Source organism: Anguilla rostrata, chromosome 4 (assembly GCF_018555375.3).
Source record: "Anguilla rostrata isolate EN2019 chromosome 4, ASM1855537v3, whole genome shotgun sequence".
In the NCBI taxonomy this organism is placed as follows: domain Eukaryota; kingdom Metazoa; phylum Chordata; class Actinopteri; order Anguilliformes; family Anguillidae; genus Anguilla; species Anguilla rostrata.
Genome location: NC_057936.1, coordinates 55782540 through 55801497, shown reverse-complemented (window position 1 = coordinate 55801497; position 18958 = coordinate 55782540). Strand labels below are relative to the sequence as shown.

Sequence of the window (18958 nt, the reverse complement as noted above, 5' to 3'; positions counted from 1 at the left end):
AACCGTGTGTGTGTGTGTGTGTGTGTGTGTGTGTGTTCATTAATCCCTCATAGTTTTTAATACCTGAACCTGGAAATGTCTCTCATTAGCAGTCTCACAGAAATAAAATGCAGATTTACTTGATCATCCATCCCCTTAAAATGTATGTGTACAATGTATGTGCAAATTGTAGCACTAAGATTGTGATGTTTTTTAACCTTCGGTCCTCACTGAAACTAAAACAAAGGTGGCATCTGGTAAACAAAGGTCCCCGCAAATACTTGCCTGATTTCATTATCGAGAATATTGACCAAAATCCTATTACTCTCAGACCTGACAGCAGACAAAGCTTGCCCTTCCCCTCCCCGTTACAGCTGACAGTCTATTACCATTTGAGACGGCGTTTTAGCTGAACATCCCTCTAACATTTAAGGAGACACGGGCGAACGGTATCTCCCTCCGCCCTCTCCGTCATTTAGTCCCGGAGGCCCGCGTTGCATTCCTCCACCATTTTATCTGTCTGAAAGAGTAAATGAAGGAAAGGTCAACCTCACATTCTCCCGTTTCTCCTAAATTGGCTGTTTTAGCCTGCGCCTGTGCGGCTGTACAGATTCTGCTCTAAATGCAGCAGCCCGCGTTGGCTGATTTGAGGAGCTGTCTTTGTCAAAGGCCTTGTTTACCAAACTAGGTGGGCCTGGTGCCCACACTATCTTATTAACTCTACACAGGTCACTGGTTCCTGCGCCTTTTTTATTCGGCCCGAAATTACTATTCTGTACAATCCAAAAAAAAAAAAGTGCCATTATTTGATTATTTAAAACCATTCGAAATGAATCCAGATTTATAGCAAATGTAGAAACTGGAAAAGAGAGCCACCTGGGTGTTTTAGTGTGACTGGTGACCGTAAGGCTTTGCAGAGACCGGCATGTTAAATCTTGACCCTGAAACCCCCTAGGGATCGACAGAGACACAGTGGCGTCAGGCAGAGCTCCCGCAGCTACAGGGCTGGGCAGAGAAGGGATTGCTGACACAGCCAAAGATGGTAAGGAGACAGCCACAAATGACCTTTTACCCAACATTAACCATGCTGATGACAGAGGGTGCTGCAGAGGGGGGTGGGGCTCTCCACCAGGGGCTGATGGGGAAGGGGGGAAGCCCTGATGCTGTGCACTGCTCAGGCTAGCCAGCCTCTGTAGACAGCATATAATGGACATTTGTCATCCTAAATGTTAATGTGATATAAATGTAGCTGTCTAGTACCTTTTTTTGGGAACATGTTTCTGCAGAAAAAAAGCATCTTGAATACTAAATGTTTATAAAGTGAATTGATTATAATATGTGTGTATAATATTTAATATAAAAATGCTTTCATGCCCAATTGAATAATTAATGCTTTAGAATGCCTTTTATTTCCCCTTTCTAATGGTTGTATATCTTGATTGTTAGCCATAAGACACACGAGAGGACCAGGCATATCAAACACAAGGCTCATTGTATGATTTCATTCTTTCTGAAATAATAATGGAGGAATCGCAGGTCCCTGTTATGCATGAATCAGAGCTCCCTGTTAGGTGTGTATGCTTGGAATTCAGTCAAGGCAACGTAAGGTAAAGACCCCACAGTGCACAGAAACTCATGTGGCATAGGCACAGGGTGAATCCCACTCTCTGTAGACCCAGATTCTCCCATTACTGCCTCCCACAAACAGAACGCCTCCACAAGCAGCTCTGCTATATCCCTGTGTGACTCAGACAAATTACATTTTATGAAAATTTATACATTTTTTAACTATTAAATCTTTTAAGGCCATGTTTAAAATGCAAAAGCAAATAAATCCAACCCACACAATGTACCTAAAAGCATTAAAATCATACAGATTTAACAGTGAAGTTGTACTGACTGCATACAATATCTAGACTATCAAGTGTGATCCAACAGCTCCAGTTATTTGAATTTGTGAGAGCAGGGTGCCTCCAGGCTAGCTCTAGAGCAGTGGTTCTCAAATGTTTTCTCTCCGATGACCAACAATTTGTAGTCTTCAATTGTCAGTTGCTGCTACAACATGATCGTTCTTCAGAAAACTACATTGCACTATTACTTTAACTATAGTGATTATTTATGACTAACTCCTTTAGTCTGTTTTGTAATAACATTGCACTTAAAACAACTGCTAGTTTCCTGTGGTGATGTAACACCAGTGTACATGTATAAGCTTAGATCTTAAGATGTCTTAAAATAATATGTAAATATCATAAGTTCACACAGTATGTGATGGCTTGCCCTTTTTCGTCCTGAAATCAAGCTTATTTATGTTTTGCTTTTAAATGCACTTCAGTGAGAAAAAGAGCCCGCTCCCCACCAGCAGGTGGTGTTTATCTAGTGTAAATTATGCACTTGTTTCTGTAATGTTCTGAGCTCAACCTCTGACGGAATGGCTCGCGGTGTTTCTCGAATGTCAGGGTTATTCAGAGCCTGTGTTTTTATCGCAGTCATGGCTGAGCGCCCCGTCTCACTCAGACGGGTAGACGAGGAGGACGTCAGAAAAGCCGCTCGCCGTTCTGCTGAGTTTATATTCCGTCCCCGTTTTGATGCAGAATTATGCAAGAGATTCCCGGCTCTTGACACGCAGCCTCAGTGCTCCCCTTCGCATTGCAATGGCCAAGGAGCTTTTTTTAAATGGATGGCCATGCTGGCTGCCGCAGACACGTGTAAGGAGGTCGAAACTGCAGCCAAAAATGTGAGGCTGCATTCCAATTTCATTTTCTTAAGTCCATGGAAAGCACATCCAAAGGCACTTCCATTTATTTAATCTCACTAGCTTCCGATGTTTGAACAAAAGCCACCATTAAGTAAATAGGTCGTCATTATGCTGAGGTGCTGGTGTTTGAGTATTTCTCTACTTCATCATGGAAATTTAAGTTTCTTTCCTTTATGTTAAATTTTGCAGGTGCTGCATTCAAAAATTCTGTGTGACAACAGCTCATATTATTTAAGGCACCTAACTGGAAAGAATTGCTGCATAAATTGCTCGGCAGCCATCTTGCGTTTGAGAACCAGTGCCCAAGAGGACTTCAGACAGCTGTCTTGTGTGCGAGCAGCACAGCCAGGAGAGATGGGAGACATTTTTGTGCTACATTGCTTAAGATATGCAGATATTGCCTTCCTCAGCACTGCAACACAGTGGGTGTGCAGGCGAAATAAATGTATGCAAGCTACTTTAGACCGTAAGTGGTTACAAATTATGCCTGGCGGATGAGACTTGACATGTCTGTTGTAATTAAAGGTGTGAGTTGTGTTCCTTTCCCTGCTTTTTTAGCCTCGTTAACACATCCGGTTGCGCTAAAAGTATTTTTGAAAACAATAAAATGCCACTCAGTTCGTATTGTAATACAATTTAATAAGATCCAAAGAAAGCCTTGATGAAGAGGTTAATTAACTTTTTATGGCTTGATGGGTTTATCATCAAGTGCCGTTGCATTCTGGTGTCGCACATTTTTATGGAATGGTTTGGTAATGGTAATGGAGAAGTATGTATTCCATCGTCGTATTGTTCAGTTGTGTTCTAGAGGTAGGATTTAATATGATTTCCTTAACTCTAAGAACATTTTTGTTCCTTTTGTTTTGTATATATACTGAAGGAAACATTAGGTGTGAAGGAGATCGCTGGTCAATTACATTATTTTTTTTTTAAACATGCCCTACTTCTCTATATATGTTAAATTTACTGTGGATAATCAAATCTTGAGGGAAATAGTTTGTATTTGTTTTTCATTCCAATATGTTTATTTTCGTTTGGATAAGACATTTTATTTTTGGGGCCAGTGTTTCTGAATGTATTTTTGAAATGCTAAAAAGAAATGTTTTGTCTCACATAATAGATTTTTCTCTACCCAACAACACCCCACCCACCCCCCAAATCTGTTCTCCTGTGCTTTAGACTCCATGAGCAGAAAATGTGAGCCTTTTTAGCCTCAGTGGTAAGGTAGCCTCAGTGGATTGTTAAGCAATTTTCTTCAATTCACCAGAGCAGACCTTTAAACTAATTTAAATCAGCCTTGTTTTCGGCTACAATATGTGAATCTGTTCCTCGTTTTTTTTTTTTTTACAAGTTATTCGTAACAGTTCAACACTTTCACAGTTTGTTTGGACATCCTTAGAAAATGCAGCCACCACTGAGAAACCTCCTGATGAGTTTGCACTGCCCCAGCCAAATTAGAGCACGGCAAATTGAGGGAAGACTTCGTCTTTTTTTAATGCATGCGGGGCTCAAACTAGCTGGGAGGGACTCTCCCCTTCTCCCTTTGTTTTAAAACACCTTTCAAAGGGCTTCTACTGCGCAGTGTGTCTCAGCTCTCTCCCCCTGCGTACGTTTGACATCGGAGGAGCTTTTAACAGTAGGCACCCCGAGGACAGTGCCCCCTCTGCAGAATTCAAAACAACAAAAAAATGTGGCACACCAAGGCGTGAACCTCTTTAGCTCCACAATCTCAAGTAAGTGGATGATGGAAATCAACTGACTGTAACGAAGAGGCAAATTATTAAATTAAACACACATTTTATGCTAATGGCTGAATACATTTGGTGGCAGTCGGGAATCTTAAAATAAGTCTTTGCTGGTAGATAAGCACAGCGGAGTCTGCCTTCCTCTGCTCGTCTTCCCCGAGGGCCAGCAAGCTCTACTTCAAACACCTGCTCTTCAGCCGCTATGCTAAACGAGCTGCAAATATTGTTCCCCGTGACAGCAGTGCCATGCTGAAGGGCTCTCATTTTTACCTTCCCAAAATGTTCCAACTGTCGAAGCAGAAAGGGGAACTTTATATATATATATATATATATAATATATATTTTTTAAAAATATTTATAGAGCTTTCGTAGCTTGGACGTTCAATGTTGTGTGTCAGTTCAGACGTTCTCTTTTCATTTCTCTTTGTCTTTGCAGGGTCAGTTATACACTACAGTATATTTTGTCTGTTGGGTTTTTGGGAAAGGACAATTGAAATGATCCCCGATTCTTTTAGTTCCCCGGATTGAAGCTCCCCCCCCCCCTCTGTCCTTTCCCCATCCCCCGTGCAGATAATCAGCAACATGGAGCCTCAGGTCACAAATGGGCCGAACGCGACCACGGCCAACGGGCCGTCCAGCAACAGCCGGAGCTGCCCGTCCCCCATGCAGACCGGCGGCTCCACCGACGACAGCAAGACCAACCTCATCGTCAACTACCTGCCGCAGAACATGACCCAGGAGGAGTTCCGCAGCCTGTTCGGCAGCATCGGCGAGATAGAGTCCTGCAAGCTGGTGCGGGACAAGATCACAGGTGAGGCCCCCTTGCTGCACAGACAGGCGCTGCACAAAACTGATATTGTTTCGCGGTCACTCGTTGTTTCGGATTATGTGTCGTAAACGAAAGCTACAAAGCTGAGAGGAGAGGTAGGGGGAAGATTGTAGATTAACCTACAGGGTCCAAGTTAAACCATGCGGTCGTTCCCTGCACTTGGAACTGTACTTCCCTCTAGGGTTTTCAACATACTTGTTCCTGGTTTTTGGTTATACACTTTGTTGTACGTCGCTCTGGATAAGAGCGTCTGCCAAATGCCTGTAATGTAATGTAATGGGAAAAAAATCGTAATCAACCTGTCAATCGAGCAGCAAATAGAACGCCGTCTGTGACGTGGATCTCGACGCAGAAGGAAATACCTTCCACGTGGCCAGCAGGCAGGCAGGCAGGCAGGCAGGCATGGCAGGCAGTTGAGGAGACGCTGCCGGATTTTGGCGGGGTGTGGCGCGGTGGCCCCCGCGCTCCCGGGCGGAGCTCCAGCTCGTTACCGCGGAGCAGGAGGCTTCAGCTGGCCGGTGAGCCGCTGAGCGGGACGCAGAGCAGAGGTGTTTAAGCTGCGCTCCCCAGCTAATCACGCCTCTAATCCTGGACTAGTGGCTGTGTGGGTGGCGAGCAGATGGATGGGGAGGCTGCTCCGAGATAATGCCAGATAATGGCTTCCATTTTATATCCTACTTAGTGACACTTCGCTCTTGATAATCTCATTAAAAAGGGGGCCAGGCTAAAGCCACTGGTTTTAAGAGAAAGAGCGCGGAGCTGCCAGCCGTCGTGAGAAACACAGACTCTTGACCGCGGCGTGTGGGCTATAGGTCAGGCAACAGCAGTCACACATAAGTGCAGGGTCGCTGTTTCCGATAATGGGCACAAAATACTGTGTGAAATAATGTGCATATATGCGGCAGAAATAGCACCTCCGTGCCCCCCCCCCGCCTCCTTTCCCTTGAGTTATTTTTGAAGCGGAATGCTGGTGCGTAATTTCGTATGTTTTATGCCACATGCAGGATGTTTACAATCCGTGACTGAACGGTTGTTTGGATGCGCAGTAAGCTCCAGGACAAAATCTCACCCAGAATTCCAGTGACTAACGATTCTGCAGCAGCTGCTTTTGGATGCTGCCTGTGAATCGTCTTGCAGAGCTCCACGTTGGGATCCAAGCCATTATTTCCCCCTCTCAAACCTTGCGGCTCTTCGGTTCTCCGTCAGCGTTTAGACGTGTGCACGAAATTCCTTTACGAGCAGGCTCATGAGAGAATAAGATGTCAGCGTGGACATGGACACGCGAACATCTAGGCCTTTCGCGTTTGAATAGATGGGTCTTTCCCTCTCTGGACTCAGCCCTGTCAGTATTGATGAAGTGAAAGCCCTCTCAGGTACCGGCCACACCTCTGGCTCTACTCACGTCTGTCCGCACTCTCGTGTTTGCCGCGGTGAAGTGCCACCTTCGATTGTTTACTCTTTTCCCTCAGCCTTCCCGATATGCATGTAATGCACTGGGGACCTGCAGGTTAATCGTTTGTTTAATGCTAAGGTACACACCCGGAGAAAGCTCACACACGTTATCCATCAGCAAGCAAATCGCCGTTTGACTTTTGTCTGTAGCGGAGAGGATAAAGGGGAAGAGCGCGTTTGGGTGTCGTCTCACCGATTCATGTCCGAATGCTGTTGTTCATTTTCGCGAGTGTGCCATCTGCATTTAAAAAAGGAAAGCTGACTATAAATGTAAAACTTGAAGTGCAAGGACAAGCCCATGTTTGAGGCTAGGGACAAAACAGATGGTGTTGCAGCAGACTCTGTGTGTCTTAAAAGGCATGAAGAAAGCTGAAAATCCGCAGTTATATTTATGCATCTTGAGCCAGTTCTGCTGCCGAAATGCCTCCGTTAGCCTCTAATAACACAAATAAACATATAGCCCTCGGGGAGAGGTAGTGATTTTCTTGTGAGCCAGGCAACATCTTGAATGAAAACTTTTAATGGAATACATTAAGAAAGTGTTAGTGCTTCTGGCCCTCAGCACACAGAAAATGGAAATGACTGATCAAGTGCCAGCTGGGCAGGAATTGGATCCTTGTCAGTTTCCCAGTTATTCTGGATCATGTTTTGCCTCCGACTGCATTTCTCCAGGAAAATGAATGCATTTGTATTTATAATGACATGGCAAAAAAAAGAGAGAGCCAGCACTTGGATGCTGGAACATGAATAGATTGCATCTGTGACTTTTTTTTCAGCTGATAAGAGTTCTTTACATATTTATCTGAGCATATTCAGCATACAGTAAATAATTACAGCTCACATTGTAATAACTGAGATAAGAAAAATAGATATTTCAGTATATGTCCCATCTCAGCACCAGAAATCTATTGAAGGGAAAGCTTTAGCTGTAAGGCTTCTGCCCCTGTCTCTCAATTGCTTTCGTACATCGTAATATGCACAAATTAACAAGTCCCCCAGTGCTGAAAAACGAAGCTATTGAAACAAGTGTTTCGACACTTCCATACAAGTAATTTACCAGCCATGCGAAGCAAGAGAAGCCCCCCCCCAATCAACCGGTCCCTTTTCATGCCTGTTTTGTCCTTGCTTCATTTAAAATGCCTAGCCAGGTGGCTGCTATATTTTTTGCCTCTTTTAGCGCTGAAAGATTCATGAGTCCTGCTGTACTGCAGCGTGACGTCTCCAGGTGCACATCACGCACGCCCGTAACCGCGGTCCATCACGCCCCAAACCGCTTCTCGGACCCGCCGTGTCCCCGTCACGTGTCAGAGAAGGAGAGGCCGGGGCTTCCCACACCATGTGACCTCTTACTCAACATAATGACAAGGCAAAACAAAACCAAAAAAATAATGTAATAAATAAAAACAATGAACAGATGTAGGCTGTGAAATATTAATCGTGATTGATGCCTGAAATACCGCGCCGTGTGCCGTGGCAACCCCGCTGAGAATGCTGGGAAAACCTGGTTCAGCTTGAACTCTGACTAAAGGAATGTTGTTTCTCCATCCCCATCCTGGAAACATGTGGCATTTTTAAATACTGCAAATATGAACAAGGATATACTTTTATAAATGCCTTCATTTTTAAAATATTTACTGTTTGAGTTGAAAAAACATTGCGAAAAGCTTCACAGGAATGCAATTATTTTATTAAGGCTTATGTTTCAAATCTTAAATTGTTTCTCTGACAATCATTGGGGTAATTATTTTGATTGTTGTTGTTTATTCTAATAAGGCCTCACATAAAAAGATAAACACTTTGGTATTAGGTACAATATATGCAAATCTGTTATAAATGGCTTTGGAATAATTTGCCTGTTTAATCAAAGCTCCTTTTAAATACATTTAACTGGCGTCTATTTAATTCTGTAAAAATGAGGACATTATCTCGGCAAATGATAATACTGTATATTATTTTCTTTTGTGAAGTGCAAAACAGTTTAGAGAAAGTGAGTGTTTTGATTGCCTGAGATGTCCATAATCCGAGGCAATAATTTATCTGGATATTTTTTGCCAACATATTATGATTATTACTTATGATACAGCTTGTCGCCATATTCTCGCAAGCAAAGCCGCCATGCCTAAGCGTAACTGTTTTTTACAATCTGATTTCCAATGTAGACATTGCACTAGTATGACCGCTTGAAGATATAATAGGCAATAAATGAGAAATTGTTGGATGAACTGTATCATTTTTCACAGACAGAAATGCTGAAAAACTTAGTTGACTGAGATCAGCATGGAATTTTGGAAGCATTGGTTGTTTTAATGGAATGCTGTTTCTAAAGACAGGAACAATTTATTCCAAATATGCAATTCCATTCATTTAATTTGGAATGATTGGCTATGGGTTAGATAAAAATACACTTGTCCCCTTTAGTGAATAAATCTGCCAGCATTAGTTACAGTTAAAATAATACATAATTTCCTCTCATTGACTTTAATTTGTATCGGCATTAATAGCCAACATTTCAGTGCAAATGTAACAACTCCAGTAATGCTTTGCCATGACTGAGTACAAGTTAAAAGTAAAAATGAAGCAAAAAACAGAGCCCAATGCATTTAGCTTCTCTCTCAATGTGACAATTAATTCCTTTTGCATAATCAATCTTCCCCTCCTGAATTTAAACTCATAAATAAAAGCCTGCACGCTGATGGGAGAAAAAAAAGTAGGGTAGAATTCTTCCTTCCCTTCGGAAATGATGCATCTTGCTTTTTTGTATGACAATTAATACATTGTGAGGATGCATAAAATCGTTCCCTCAGTGAAGAATCGAGCACGGAGAATGCATTGTCTTTGAATAATTTCAGTTCCAATTTGTAACAATGTAAATCGCTTTGCCCTGTGTGACAGCAGAGTAGAGCAGTGCTCTTCTGTGCCTGACAAACTGCATTAGCGAAAAAAACATTACAGTCAATGCAATCTGCAAAACACTGCCAGTCTTACCAGCACAGATCCATCGAGCCTTATTGCAGTGCACACACAGGTTGTCGAACCTGCGGTACACATTAGAGTGCATTAAAAATAACACAAAGTATGAAAGGAGATGATTGTGGCTGACATGTGACAAGACAAATGTGTCTTGATGTTGTTCCCTTAAGCTTGGTATCAACACATAGGCCCGTTTTAGCTGCAGCAGTGGCTGAAAAACACCTCGCTCAGCAGGAGGCAGGCGTCGAACCGTTTCCGAGTCTCAGACGCGGGGGCTCTCCTTCGTCTTCCTCTTCTGGGCCGATGTGCTGACGCGCTGCGCCCGTCTGAGTGTCATTTTGGCCCCGGGGTCTTAAGAACCCGAGGACCGCGGGGCTGTAGCGCTCAGCAGGGGTTCCTTGCTCTGCCGTCAGTGTTGTCATTTCCTGGCCTGACGTAATCAGGGGTGTCCCAGATATACGCGGGGGCTGCTTTTCCCACAATCCTCTCAGACATCCCACACATTTCAGGGCTCCTGTCCAACTCGCCTCCGGCAGCAGCCACCTCATGCAGGAGGGGGGACGGGGGACGGGGGACGGGGGGGGGGGGCAGGGGCTGGGAAGCTCCCGCGTAGCACAGTTGGCGGTATTCTGGTGACTGGGAACCTGTATTGGAAGTAATGAGGTTTAAAAATATGCTTATATTTGGTATTTGGATAGCACACTGGGATAAATCTGACATAAAACAGACATTTTGGAAATTTTGGAGATGCACAAAAGCAGCAGAAGCCATTAAATTCCGGGAACAAAAAAAAGTGTCAGAGCATCATGTTGAATTTGTCATCTTATATTGTTTCTTCACACCATATCCCATGACTGTTATATATGGAATAATTTCATCACTGCAAGCTTCCGAAGCCTTGAAATGTTTGGATTTTTTGGGGGGTTTTTGTTCACACCGCATCTTGTAAATGTTCAGAACGTCTCTGGTTCTAGGTTGATAATTGAGAAGTTTAATCAAGTGTGATTTGCTGAAAGAAACCAGGAGTGTGTGACTGGAAATTGGAGCTATGAGTTTGCTCTCATTTTTCTTTTTCTTTTTACTGTGACTTGGTGAAGTGAAGTAAATCTCCCTCAACATTATCCTTGCATTGAAATGACAGCCAAGTTCTGCGGTCCACCAGCAGTAGTGTTGCACCAAAAGCTATTCAGCAGCTTGCCCTAGTCTACAAACGTCTGAATTCTAACTGGTACAAATCTAACATACAAGCATTCAGACCAAGGAGCCTTGCAGTCAAGTAGCAGCCCCTAAAAAAGATTATACTGAAGTTTCAGTAGTGTTGACGCCATGATAGCCTCAAACTTAGCCTGACATAATGTGTGTTAAAATAATGTTATGTCACTCTTTTTTATGTTGAATGCTGCTGTATGAATAATTTCCCCATAAATATTTATCAGTAAGTCTTGTCATTATTAAATACATGAATTAAGTATTTTGCCTGGTAATAAACTGAATAGCAATGACTAAAATGACTAAAAGTATATAATACAATGGAGCATTTTAACAGTCAGAATACAATGGGGAATTTAAACTGTGAGCTTGTATTGACGGGTACAGAACATTAAAGTCTGTCTTTAAATCTTTTACATTTCAGCTGTGTGCGTGCATGTGTGTGTGTGTGTTTTTCTTTTTCTGTGTGCCAGTGTGTGTAAGAATGTGTCTGCTCTTAGAAATGGCTAAAATCTGTATGAATATGATCATGAAATGCATTACTTTCTTCACAGTTTAAAATAGTGAACATATATGATTTCAGAGTTTATTGCTACATTTAATTATGAATCACGCAGCTAATGCATGGGATTTTTAAGAAAAATATGTCAATCAAGTACTTTTACTGGAGAAGATAAACATTTAATTGCTCTGTGCTGTTGCAGTACTTTCATTATACGGTGAGCTCCATAATGTTTGGGACAAATACATTTTTTCTTGATTTCTTGGCTCTGGACTTTTATTTAAGGGCATTTTTGTACACTTTGTTTTCACCATGTAGAAATGGCAGCACTTTTTATACATCTCCCCCCATTTCAGGGCACCATAATGTGTGGGACATGTGAATGTTATGTAAATGACTGTAGTCATGTTTAGTACTTTGTAGCTTATCCTTTGCATGCAATGTCTGCTTGAAGTATGAGACCCATACACATTGGCGGGTGCTGAGTATCTTCTCTGGTGATGCTCTGGCAGGCCTGTACTGCAGCCATCTTCAGCTCCTTTTTGTTTTTGGATGATGAATGTCTTGGCCAGTTTTTGGCCCTTTGTTGCTTTAGCAGTATGTTTGGGATCATTGTCTTGCAGTAGAATGAAACGCCATTCAATGAATTTGGCATTTGCTTGAACTTGAGCCGAACTTGAGCCGGCTTCTGTACCATTTAAAAATTCATTGCTATCAATAGTTGCATCATCAGTGAAGCCACAACCACCATGTTTGATGGATTAAGGGGGCGTACATTGGATCTTGGGCAGTTCCTTTCGGCCTCCACACTTTGCCTTTGCCTACTTTATAAATTAAATTTGCATAATAGACTAATAAAATAAGAAAATGTTTCAAAAAAAATTAATTGTCCTCAAAATGCTATTTAACAGATAGCTTAATAATAAAAGTGTATTTCTGTAAACCTACTGTATATAAGAAAAAATGAAATATTTGCTGTGCTTGCAAGAAATATGGTTCTTGTTTCATTTGTTCTTTACATTAAGCCACCTATTGCAATGTATTGATTAAAACTGTATATGGTAGTGTATTGTAGGCAATTGTGTAGTTAGATGTGTTTATAAAACCAGTTTGAGAGTCTGGAGATATGTTTTATTTTTTAGCATTGCATTTCATGAAGTGCACCTCTGTTACCGTGGAGACCAGAAGTGTGTCACTTGTTGCAGCAAGGGCAGAATGCTAGAACACCAGCAAGCAAAAAATAATAATTTGTTGTGACATATGGAAAAATATTTATCCCTGCTTTCTTTATAACTGTAATGTGATTACATTTAAGGCTGACCAAACAGATTTTCCTGTGTGTGCCACAGGACCATCGTACCATCAGGGTATGTTACCGTTAGCTGTATCCAACTCTGTCATCCACTGTTGACTGCACCCAAGGTTTTGTTTTCTATTTAATGCTCTCCATTACTTACTTTTTGCCCTGAAATGGTCTCATGACAAATAGAAGGCAACCAGTCTAAGCGCCATTTTGTGACATTACAAGGAGGGAAACTATCAGCGTACCAGACATGACATCACCAACAAAGCCCTATAATTAAAATTCGGGAACTGTGAGAGCCATATAACTTGTCACATATGGCAGTGTTTGCATTGCCTGCGTACACGTATTAAGCTCTGGAGGAGACAGTGTGAGAAACTGCGATAGGTCATGAAGCTTAGGGTGCTGTTTCAGCCCGGAAGGGCGACAGAGGGAAGTGAGGAAGAGCGCGTGTGAAGCAGAGTCACCCGGAAAGGCCTGAGGGGTGACCCGCCCTCCCGCGGTGTGCGTGCGGTGTGGAGCAGCGGGACTCTCCCTGCAAACAGACTCATTTTCCCCCCCCTCTTCCTCATTCAAGACCCCGCTGCTTTTCAGGAAACAAGTAATGGCTTCTTCATAGCGTCTCCGAGTGGGGCCACTCACTGAAAATAGCACGAATTGCAGAGGAAACATATTTGACAGATAGTTTTTCTCCAGAATTTGATGTCGTCTTCAAACCGCGGACAGAATTGTCGCGGCCCTGCCAGCCGCTGAATTTTGAGCGAGTTCCTCACTGCCTGCAGATGCTGCTGGAAAGGGACAGCTGCTATACAGCATCATTGCATAACTGTGGGAATGTCAACACTGATAAGAGCAATGGCCTGCAGGCTGTGTGCTAACTTAGGATCGCTTAGGATCGTAGGTTAGATGGACAAAAATTGAACCCTGAATAATTTCTTTATCGTTTAAGCGTTGCCTTTCAAATTCTTCCAGATTTATCACAACCAAATTTATCACACCCATGCTTGAGAATTAAAACAAATGGAAAATAAAGATTTACCCTCATTAAAAGCTCATTAAAACAGCGATGTGTCATTTCTGTTTGCATTTTTAATTCTAATTTTAATTTAAGTAAATTTTGCCATTAATATTTTTTAACAGACTAATTTTCTGTGTTTGCTCCCCCATTAGATTGTATTTATTCTGTTATTTTAATTGGGTTCTTGATTTTCTTAGAACAATTTTATATATTAGATTAATTGTGTCGCTTTAAGGATATCTCCAGCCCATTTTGAACAGCAATCCCATTTATCTTTTAAACATTTTGCAGTGGCAGGTCATGGTGTAGCGCTCAGCTCTCTCGTTCTGCACGTTTCAAGCTAATTCCAAGGGCTACTGTACACAGCAAAGGAAACTGCACGAATGTCAGAAAATCGAGTTTTCCCTTCAGATACTAAATGAGCATTTACAGCATAGGGAGTACAAAAATCACTTCCTGAACTGATGGCTTGCTTGAAAAAAAAACAAAAAAAAACACATGATCATCACTTTGAGCGGCCCTGATCCTGACCTTAGAAAAGAAGAGGTTCAGCGCAGCGCTGGCTGCTTTATGAGGGCTCGGACCCGACGCAGCGCTGGCTGCTTTATGAGGGCTTGGACCCGACGCAGCGCTGGCGACAGCGACGCCCCTGGCGGTGTGGGGTTTCATCAGCAGCTCCGCGCTTCAGTGGCGTCGCGCGCGGGAACAGAGTGTCCAATTCCCCCGCGCCCCGCACCCCGCAGCCCGCGGGGAGCGCCAGGCCGCGGCTGACGCACCTGCGCTGCGCCGCCGCGGCTATTTCGGGCGCGTAGCGCGGCGGGCCGGACCCGCTGAGCTTGTGTACACGCGGAGGGGAGCCGTTGTTGTGACAGGCGGTGCCAAGCCTGCCTGCCTGTGTTGGCCCACAGTCTATGCTGCAGCTCTCTGCCCACGTCAGCGTGCCTGGGGGGGGGAGGGTTGATTCAGTGAGGGTGGGAGAGGGGGTTCGTTAGTGCTTACGTTTCCATCTTCTCCACGTGCCCTTGTGAGAGGAGAGAGCGCTGCGTTGTGGACAAAGGATTTTTGTTTTTTGTTTTTTAATTGTCCTTGCATAATGAAACCGAATCAGATATTTAATATTTTACAAAGTCGTACTTGAAATGGTCGGTTTTATAATTGCGGTGAAATTGGTTCATCGGGAAACGTTCAACACCGGGAGAGACTGAATCTGTGCGCGGGCAGAATCCCACACGGGGGACATGCGGAGGACGGCTCTCCCTGGGGTGTTCGGCCGCTGTGCTGACTCTAGGAAGCTGTCGACCCTAGAACCGCCCCCCCCCCCCCATCCCCATCCCCATCCCCTCCCCCGCGGTGCCGCGGCTGGATGCTGGTGGGCGGAATCCCCGCCTGGAAGTTCCACTGCAGCAGCTGCTCTGTCCTACTTCTCCAGGCAGGAGGAGCTGAGCCCTGCCCGTCAGCCGTGCCAACGCGCAATTGGACGGAGTGACTGGCGCCAAACCCCAGAGAGCAGAGTGTGGGGCACACTGGAAACGCTGAGAGAAACCCTAAAGCACCGTGTGTGGCTGCTAGTGTCACACACACACACACACACACGGTGGAGAGTTATGTGCTCAGTAGGGCCAATGGAGAGGTCTGTGGAGATTGCAGGAGTGAGCAAACGCACACAAAAAGGGAAGAAGACTGCGGATACTCTCTCAGCCTGTGCGCTGGGACATACTGGCATTCTACTCAGACTGTATTGCTGTGTACTGTACTACTGTGCTGACACGTCTATGGTGCTGTGCACATGTACTTTCTGAGAACACACTTTGCTGCTAGCCTTTTGTAAGTGACACTTCTGAAGCTTTGATGAACCCTGTGAGGCAAAGGGGGGTGGTTTAGGGTACTCTGTTTCGGCTAATTGTGTCTGTGTGCTGAGTATAGGAAGAGATGTCTCACATGAGACACTTTGATATTAAATATATCCATGTAGCCCATAGATATTTTTGTTTTTCTATTTTTGAAATGTACCTTTGGAGTACAGCTTGTCAGATCAGTGTCAGGGAGATTACTGTAAAAACAGCGGTGAAGTGGGGAGATTCTCTTTAGGACAGGAGGGCTTTAATTAACAATGGGGAACGATAATCCGGGTAATCCACTGAAAGTGAGGGAGAGGCATGGTGTTTGATGTGAGGAATACCGCTCCACTCCAGCCCAGAGCTGTAGCTCGGGTGGTGTTTATTTGGTAGAGCAGTGTGCTGTTCCACATTCGTGATTCACTTTGTCTTTGCACTGTAGACTCACTGCTGTCTGTTTCAATTACCAGGGATAACTGCACAGCGCCAGTTGGAGTTACCAGGCACTTTTACAGCCTGTCATGCAGCCATACTTTTACTCGTATGTTAAATGGTTGACCGATGAGACGTGCAGAAGTGAAGGACTATAGCAGGAAAAGAGGCTTAAGAAGTCATCAATAACAGATTTACCCTATGTACGCTGTCAGAGCTTGTCCTTGGTTTGCACTGCTCAGATTCTGTTGGTGAACTTGTGCTTCAACTTTTTTGCAATATCGCTCTTCTCTCCTATTTCCAGGGCAGAGTTTGGGTTATGGCTTCGTTAACTACATCGACCCAAAGGACGCAGAGAAAGCCATCAACACGTTAAACGGTCTCAGACTCCAAACCAAAACTATCAAGGTAAGAACAAGAGAAGCCTTTCGTATGTGGGGGTGTAATGGGATTTCTGTGTTGATAGAAAAAAAATGAATCCATGCTCGGCATGAGCAGGTAACTGCTGACAGACTTCTGGACTTTCATCACTTTCACCTCTCAGGGTAAAAGTGCCGCTGGTGGCGCATGAGTGAGCACCATGGTCTCCGATCGAACGCGGCCCGGGCCAGTGGCGTCTATGGCCGACAGCTCTGCAGGCGCGGTGCACAATTGGCTTTGCCCAAAGGACATATGGGAGGGATTCATTTGGTGGGGATAGCAGTGTTCATTGCTTGAGCCACCCCTGTTTGCCAGCTGGGTGCCCGTGGGTTGCTCTCTGGGAACGCGTGTGATTGGGTCTCCACGGCCCAATCATACGTGTGCCCATGAGAAGAACCTATGAGTTGTCTTCACTCTCTCAAGCCAGCAAAGGGCCATATTTCAGCATGCTTGTACATAGAGTGCAGTCTGTAAGTATTTGGACAGTGACACCATTTTTGCTGTTTTGGCTCTGTAAGACTTGTCTTCAGCAAGTGAAGCACGTGTTCAGTTGGATTCAGGTCTGGTGATTTACTTAGTCTGATAGGATAATTCCACTTTCTGGCCCTGAAACCTCCTTGGTTGCTTTAGCTGTATGTTTGGGGTCATAGTCCTTCTGCAAGGTGACATGCCATCCAATGAGTTTTGGCATTTGGTTGTATCTGAGCAGATTAAATGTTTCTGTACACTTCAGAATTCATCCTTCCAGTGCTGTCAGCAGTCACATGATCAATAAAGACAATTGATCCAATTCCAGTGGCAGCCGTACATGCGCAAACCATAACACTACCTGTACCTCCACTACCAGATGAAGTGGTGTGCTTTGGATCATGAGCAGTTCCTTTCTTTCTCCACACTTTCCTCTTTCCATCACTTTGCTGCAGGTTAAGACTTGTCTGTCCCAGAACTCAACAGTTTTTTATATAATTTTTAGTATCCGAGTAATCTGAGATCTTATGTCCTTGAGGCTTATAAGTAGTTTTACTCTTGCGAGGAACCCTCTGAGGTCATGCTGTTGTTGTCTTATCTTCATGGTTGTTCTTGGCACATCTGTGCCCACATCCTGGAGAGTGTTTGTTTTTCACAATTGAAATTTGTCGGTCATCCACTACAGTGGTCTTCCATGATCTATCAGGTCATGTGCTATTGCTGAGCTCACCAGTGCATTCTGGCCTTTTAGCAATGTATCAGTCAATTGATTCTGACACATCCAGTGTTTTCGCCATGTCTCTGATCAACTTCAGATTCAGATTTTTCATCCTCAGGATGGTCTGCTTTTACAGGCATCAACACGTCTTTGGTCCTCATGTTGAGAGACAAAAGCAACAGACTCCAAATGCAAATGCCACACCCAGAAAGAACTCTGGACATTTTGTTAGCAAAATGTGTGTGAGCTAATGACGCAATGGCACACAGCTGGCCAAGAAACAGCTGAGCAGCCAATTGTCCGATTACTTTTGCTCCCCTAAAATGGAGGGGCTATGCATAAAAAGGGCTGCAATTTCTACACCGATCACCCAATATGGATGTGAATACCCTAAAATTAGAACTGACTGTGTGTACTTTAACCTCATAGCCATTGTTTAATTTGAAATACAACCATGCTGGAGTACAGAACCAAAATGGCAAACATTATGGTCCTGTCCAAATACTTATGGGCCATGTTGTATAAGGTATAAGGTATAAAAGCAATAAACGTAGCACAAAAAGATCATGCTAAATGGAGAGATACTATTATTAAATGCTGCTCGTGAGTTGAACAGAAGCATTAGGCACGGGGAGATTTTGCTCGGAACACAGGAAACGGGGAGAAGAGGAGGAGTAATTTCATGATGCTACCACACGTCCTCTGCACTGTCTTTAATGGCATTATCTCTCCGGATGGAAACGGCGCTCGGTCTTTCCTGGAATGGCAGAGATGCGATGCTCACATTACTCAGCGTAATCAGTTTTTGCGCTGTCCTCCGCCTCTTGTTTTACAGTGAACCACGCCTGCCCTTGCTTTCTGTGATCTTCGCTCGATTATTCCGAACGCAATCACGGCACATTTTCCCTGACAAGCTCTGAATGCGGGGGCACGGCGCGGTGTCCCGGTCCCTTACAGTCAGGAACATGACAGCCCCCCCCCCCCAGCGGAGGGAGGTGTTCGAGGGCGGAATGAAAGAACAAGGCACAGCAGTTTTTTTTAAATCAGCCGGGCCTTTTTGAGGTCTGCGTTGAGGCCGGGTTTTCAGGAATAATGGAGACGGCCGCGGCAGAAGAGGCGGTTGCTTCAGCCTCAGTTTCGCTACCTTCTCGTAACTCACTCAAAATGAAATGAGTCACACCGTTACCATTCCCTCATTCCCACCCCTCTTTTTTTGGGAGACAACCTTCTCTGTGCTCTCAAACGGAGAACACGTTTTGGCAGAGGCTGGGACGAGGGTGACGCCGCCTCAGGGGCCGAAACGCACGTCGCGAGGGACCC

General features: G+C 44.2%; 1 protein-coding gene across 2 annotated transcripts in view; it reads left to right on the top strand.

Moving 5' to 3' along the window:
• Nucleotides 1-18958, top strand: part of elavl4 (ELAV like neuron-specific RNA binding protein 4) — a 53777-nt gene that overhangs the window by 12743 nt on the left and 22076 nt on the right. For both annotated transcript variants that reach the window (XM_064333327.1, XM_064333326.1), the window contains exons 2-4: nt 935-1021; nt 5053-5293; nt 16337-16440. In XM_064333327.1, coding sequence (XP_064189397.1) covers nt 935-1021; nt 5053-5293; nt 16337-16440 — 432 coding nt within the window. The remainder of the gene's footprint in view (nt 1-934; nt 1022-5052; nt 5294-16336; nt 16441-18958) is intronic.